The 6893-nt window shown below is 33.8% G+C and overlaps 1 protein-coding gene across 1 annotated transcript; it reads left to right on the top strand.

Moving 5' to 3' along the window:
* The first annotated feature begins 5608 nt into the window (after positions 1-5608).
* Positions 5609-6034, top strand: LOC141685414 (uncharacterized). The gene has a single exon (XM_074490518.1). The coding sequence runs from the start codon at positions 5609-5611 to the stop codon at positions 6032-6034; it is 426 nt and encodes a 141-aa protein (XP_074346619.1).
* Positions 6035-6893: the final 859 nt, after the last annotated feature.

Consider the following 6893-nt stretch of genomic DNA (forward strand, 5'->3'; position numbering starts at 1 on the left):
TAGGATACTGGACCATCGCCCTCTGCAGCACTAGCAGCTCAGCCAAGGGTAAGAACGTTCAACATGACAATGAAAGATGTTGTACAGAATGCGGATGTGGTGGCAGGTATGCTTGATAAAACTCAGTAAAACTTAAAGTGTTAATGGATTCTGGAGCAACTAGATCCTTTATTGCTGAAAGTGTTATTACTAGATTAAAGTGTGTTGCATACCCTCTCGAACCTAATTTGATTAGAGAAATAGCGAATCAAGAAAGAGTTACTGCCAAGAGAATCTGTCCCATTTGCGATAGGATTATAGAAGGTTGGCACTTTTCGCTGACTTAATTCTTTTTAAGTTAGGAGAACTTGACGTTCTATAAGGGATGGATTGGTTTTCAAACCACTATGTGTAAAGCGAATGTAGAAGCAAGAAAGTGAAATTGGAGACCAAGGATGGTATCGAAGTGGTATTCAAAGGAAAGAAGTAAGAGAAGAAGTTTCTAATGGCTATCCAAATAAAGAGACTGTTACGACATGGGTGTGAAGCGTATTTTGCACATTTGAAGGATGTAGAAAAGGAGTCCTTAAGGATTGAAGATATTCCAGTAGTTAAATATTTTCCTGATGTGTTTCCAGATGAATTACCTGGATTACCTCCAGATCGAGAGGTCGAGTTTACGATTGATTTGGCTCCTGGAACGGAATCAATATCGAGAGCAACCTATCGAATGGCGCCCGTCGAGATAAAAGAGTTAGCGACGTAGTTGCAGAAATTGCTGGATAAAGGAGTTATTTGCCTGAGTGTATCCTTGAGGGGTGCGTCAATGCTATTTGTAAATAAGAAAGATGAAAGTATGAGGCTGCGTATCAATTACCGTGAATTAAATGAGCTGAGCAATAAGAATAAGTATCCTATATCGTGAATCGACGACTTGCTTTGATAAATTGGAAGGAGCTACTTGTTTCTCAAAGATTGACTTAAGATCTGGATATCATCAGCTGAAGATTAAGAGGACGATAAACCCAAGACGGCGTTCGAATAAGATATGGACACTATGAGTTTTTGTGATGGCGTTTGGATTGACAAATGCGCCAGCTGCATTATGGATCTGAGGAATAGAGTATTCAAGGAGTATTTGAATAAGTTCGTGATCGAATTATTTATTGACGATATCTTGATATACTCAAAAACGGAGGAAGAATACATGGAACATTTGACGATTTCTTTTGAAATTATAAGGAAAGAGAAATTATATGCAAAGTTTCGAAGCGTGAGTTTTGGTTAAAGGAAGTTCAATTTCTTGGACATGTAGTTAACAGTGAAGGTATTAAAAGTAGACCCAGCCAAAATATAAGCTATGATGAATTGGGATAGGCCTAAGACTCCTATAGAAGTCATAAGCTCTCTTAGATTAGCAGGGTATTACAAAAGATTTGCAAGATTTTTCTAAGATTGTTGTCCTATTGACTAAGTTGATAAGGAAGAATGAAAGTTTATTTGGACGGATATATAACGCCCTCCAGACCCGGGGTATAAGTCTGAGGGTTTAGTGCTAATCACCAAACCTGTACAATCAGATTAACAAATAATAAAGAAATGAATCTAAACCCCTTTAACACTAACCAGGATCTTTTTAGGTTGAAATATGAAAACAAGAACCACTAACTACTTTATTACAAACCAAATTTAAAATCTTACAAACTCTTTATTACAACCATTTTCTAACCAGTTTTAAACTAATCTCATCTTTTATTCAAAAACACACACAAACTATCTACACTCCACCTGTTCGGGCAACTCAAAGCTTTTTTCCTGGATTGGGATCAACACCTTGGGTATGAGAGGATCCCGAGGCTTGACCCGCTTCTTTACCACTCGAGTCCTGATGGGTTTCATATTCCTTCTTAACTGAAAACAATAAGGTGAATAACAACAAAAAAGGGTGAGCCAAAAATTGCTCAACAAGTCCGCAAAATATAAACAGTGTTAGAGCAGTTTAACTGAATCAATATCCTGGGTATATCTGCAAAGATATAACCCCACGAGAATAAAAAGGAGGCCTTTAATGGTGAGTATAAACGAACTAAACTGGACACAAGTTCGCATCTATACCCTGCTGATCAGCCAGGATACAGTACAGATCTATATCCCACTATATAGATCCAATCGGGCACCCAGGAACTATGGCCCATCTCAAGGATCTAGTTATGTCCCGGTCCTTAGGATTAAGTAAACTTAATCCCAAAGTCTCACTATCCAGTCCATGGAGTAGTAGCAACGGAACAATCGATATGCTTTGATATATTCTAATCACCAGAGTATATCAATATTTGTGAGTAACAATTGGTATATGAACAATGAATTCAAATGAAAAGGAGGAATCAAGAATCGAAAGAAATATGAACAAGGAAAATCAAAAGAGTGCAAGCGTATTAAGAATTGAAGAAATATCACTATTCTGAAATTAGAATAGGGGGAAAAACTTGCCTTTTGTGTGATCACTGCAATTATGTCACCTTCGTCTATCACCGACTCAACCTGCCTTGTAGCTAGCTCTCGGTTAGAGAAATAGATGGTTTAGTCATTTTGTACTTCAATTGCGTCTTGAACACGATTTCAACATCGTTCCTATATCTACCATGCGCTTAGGCTGACTTTGTATATTATATATTAATAAGTAAGACTCTATTAACCCACATAATACACCTAAGCACATAAGCACCGAATCATTTTTTATAGTTAAAGTAATTTTTAGAATTAAAATCGACTCGCTGATCGCTCAATGATCTATTATTGACTCATTTCCTATTTTTCAGAATTTTTTGGATTCGTCTGGGCACGTGTTTCAACTGATAATCAAACGAATAAACAAATTCAACTAAATTCTAGAAGGAATTAGGTCTTAATATTATTTTTTAATGAAATTATCTCATTTTTCTGAGTCAAAGGGCCATTCGTTTTCACTCAAATCGGACTAACGGTTTAATTACTACGAATTAAACAAGATTTTATTAATTAATAATCAATCATCAAATAATTGATTATAATTAATAATCCTTAATTATATTTTTAAATAATTATTTAATAATTATTATATTTTAAATAATTAATCCCTAATTATTAGGATTAATTACAATTTATTACAATTATTCGCAAATTATTATCAATTAATCGATTAGATTATTTATTTATAAATAAATAATTAATACAATTAACCATTACGATATTCATCGAATAAATAATTATTATTCGAATAAGGTTCCAGCTCATCGATCAACGACTGTATTAGTACGGACTATTCGGATTCCTCGTATGATTAACAATTTATTACTATTAATTATAAATTATTATAATTTATACGATTAATCGGTCATCTGTATTTAATTATTCGATACGAATAGTTATTACAACATTCTTCGACTAAATAACTATCGCTCGAATAATAATAATAATAATAATAATAATAATAATAATAATAATAATAATAATAATAATAATAATTCAACTTATCATTCACTTACTCGTATAGATACGAGTTACTCGTACTATTCAACTAATTATCGCATTTTTAATCCTATTATTCAATTATTTAATCTTTATTTATAAATTAATTACTTAAATTTCAAATAATAAATAAATAATTAAGTTTCTAAATAAATAGATAAATAATAAAATAAATAATGATTTTCAAATTTCTAATTTATTAAAATAATTCTGAAATTATTAATAATATATTTTTTCAGCATTTAATCTAATTTTTATTAGATTTTTTGAATTATAAAAACTGATTTTTGAATTACTAAATAAAAGTAATAATTAAATATTCACAAACAGGAATCAGAAAAGGGAATTGGGACTTGGAGGATTAAAACCGGGATAAAACTAAGATCCAACGGGTCGGGCATTTACAGAAAACGAGTCTTCAAGAAACTGAGCGAGTCGGGTCTGCAGGTGGCCGGAAACTGGAGGGGATGACCGGAATCGGCCGCCGCCCGTCGCCCAGCTCTGGTAGCTTCGTCGACATGCCATTTTGAGGCCATCTCGATCGATTTCGACGGGGATCGATTCGTAACGCTCCTGGGAATTCACCTACACCATCAACAACACTTCCCCAGCCCTCCTTCGATTCCTCCAGCCAAAAACCCGAGGTTTTCCGGCGGCTTCACCGGGAAAACGGTACCTCCTCCAAAAACACAATCAACTCATCGTTTAATACATAAAATCGAAGCTCCTGAGTTCTATAATCAGTCCCAATACTCAACAACAATCAAAACATCCCCAAAATCACGAAAAATGAATTCGAAAATTACCAAAAATCAAGAACTCGAACAACTACGTCTAGGGGATATACTAATCAATTTAAATATACAAAATCATTCTTGAACTTGATATAAAGCTACTGGAATCATCAAAACAAACAAACGATTCTTAAATCAAAAATCCATAAATTCAACATAAACCTTAAAAATCAAATTGAAAATCGAAACTACAAAACATGAAATTGATTATACGAATAGAAAGTAGACATCAAGAGGATTGTTTTGGTTACTCACATGATGGATTTGGTGAACAGAAACACGATGAAATCTGTGATGGAATCTCTGCAGTTGTTCTTCACCAACACAATTTATTTCTTGAATTTCTGATTTTTAATTATAATTAACTAATTAATAATTAATCAGGTATTTATAGTACTGAAAATAATACCCCCCAAATAAAATTAAGGGCTAATTACACATCTAATAAAAATATTTGGCCCCAATTTTTTAATTTTTGAGTATTAAAATTTAATTTATAAATATTTTATATATACAATATATATGCCAAAATTTCCCAAAAATTGTGAATAATGCAAAAATACAAAGAAATGGTATAAATAAAAGTCCTATAATTTTATAAAAATAGAAATGTGATTTTTATGGGGTTTTTAACACTCAATGGGGCCTGGAAAAGTCATTTTTCGCAAAACAAGAAAATTTATAAAATACGTAGATGTTCAGAATAATGCAATGGTAAAAACCGTTTGATGAAAAATAAGGCCCATTGTTTTATTTGAAATACCTGCTTTAAAATCATGATTCGGGTTGTAAAACTTTTGAAATGAAAGCTATAAATGAAAAATAAAATACCTGAAAATTATCTTAAAATACATAGACGACACAAAATGCACATAACACATAGCAATTAGGGTTTGACAGTTAATTCCACATAAATAACATATTAACACATATAATTTATTATAAATATGATATAATACAAACGTAAATTTCCCAGACGTTATTGGATAAGTGCGAAGGAAGCTTTTAGAAGTGAAAGAAAAGGTTGGTAACCGCATCAGTGTAGGTTTCACCTGATGAAAAGGTAAGTTTATGATCTACAGCGATCCTTCGTATAAAGGGCTGGGTTGTGTGTTGATGCAACACGGGAAAGTGATAGTATCTGTGACAAGGAAATTAAAGCCACACGAGCAGAAATATCTTACGCAAGATCTAGAATTAGCAGCGATTATATTTGCCCTTAAGATTTGGAGGCATTATTCGTATGGTGTAAAGTGTGAGATTTATACAGACCACAAAAGCTTAAAGTATATTATTACATAGAAAGAGTTGACTATGTGGCGAAGGAGATGGTGGAATTGATCAAAGATTACGACGGTATTATCAGTTATCCTCCCAGAAAGACGAATGTTGTAGCAGATGCGCTAAGCCGTAAAGGAGGGTTGAATGTGTTAAATTCATATGAGGAATTAATCAAGGATTTTGGGAAGTTGGAAATAGAAGTGCGAATTCCAGAAATTGGAAGAGAGGTAATCTATGCAATGACTTCTCAGCCAGAAATTTTAGAAAAGATTCGACGTCATCAAGAACAAATGATGAACCACGAGAAGGATAAGTTGTCTGGAAAAGAAATTAAGACTCAAAAGGATAATGAAGGAATATACCAAGTTGCTCGCGTATCTAAAATTTTTAGTGTTATGGAATTGAAACACGAGATTCTTAATGAAGCGCATAAATCAAGATTATCGATTCACCATGGAAGTACAAAAATATAAAAGGACTTAAAAGAAAGTTATTGGTGGCCAAATAAATGCTTTACGTGCCAGAAAGTAAAAGCAGAACATCAGTGACCGAGTGGATTGCTTCAACCACTAGATATACCTGAACGGAAATGGGAGCTTATCGCGATGAATTTCGTGGTAAGATTACCAAACTAAGCATAATCATGACGCAATATGGGTAATAATTGATCGATTGACAAAGTCAGTGTGTTTCTTGCATATCAGTGAAAGATTCTCATTGGAAAATTTTAGTTAAGATGTATGTGGATGAAATCATGATGCATCACGGAGTTCCAGTGTCCATCGTATCCGGTAGAGATCCAAAATTTAACTCGAGATCTTGGCAACAATTTCATGGTCATTTGGAAGCTAAATTGAAAAATGAGTACGACATATCATCTGCAGAACATCGGACAAAGCGAAAGGACTATTCAAACAATCGAAGATCCCCTACCTACTGGGACGAAGTTGACGAATACAAATTATTAGCCCATAGTTGATGCAACAGACGAAAGAGAAAATGGAGGTGATTCACAAAAGGCTGATTGCTGCTCAAAATCGACAAACGAAAGATGCAGATCAAAATAAGAAAGGATGTGATATTCATACCCACAATCAAAGTATTGTTAAAGATCCCTCCATGGAAAGGTCTATCTTGGTTCGGGAAGAACGGCAAGCTGAGTCCTAAATATACTGGACCATTTGAAGTGCTAAGGAAAATTGTAAATAAATAGCATATAAGTTAGTGGTACCTCCGCAGATGCAACATCTTCATAACGTGTTTCACGTTTCTCCTCTGAAGAAGTATAATGCTGATACTAGTCATGTGACTGAGCTAGGACCCGTGAAAATT

Source organism: Apium graveolens, chromosome 9, assembly GCF_009905375.1.
Source record: "Apium graveolens cultivar Ventura chromosome 9, ASM990537v1, whole genome shotgun sequence".
In the NCBI taxonomy this organism is placed as follows: domain Eukaryota; kingdom Viridiplantae; phylum Streptophyta; class Magnoliopsida; order Apiales; family Apiaceae; genus Apium; species Apium graveolens.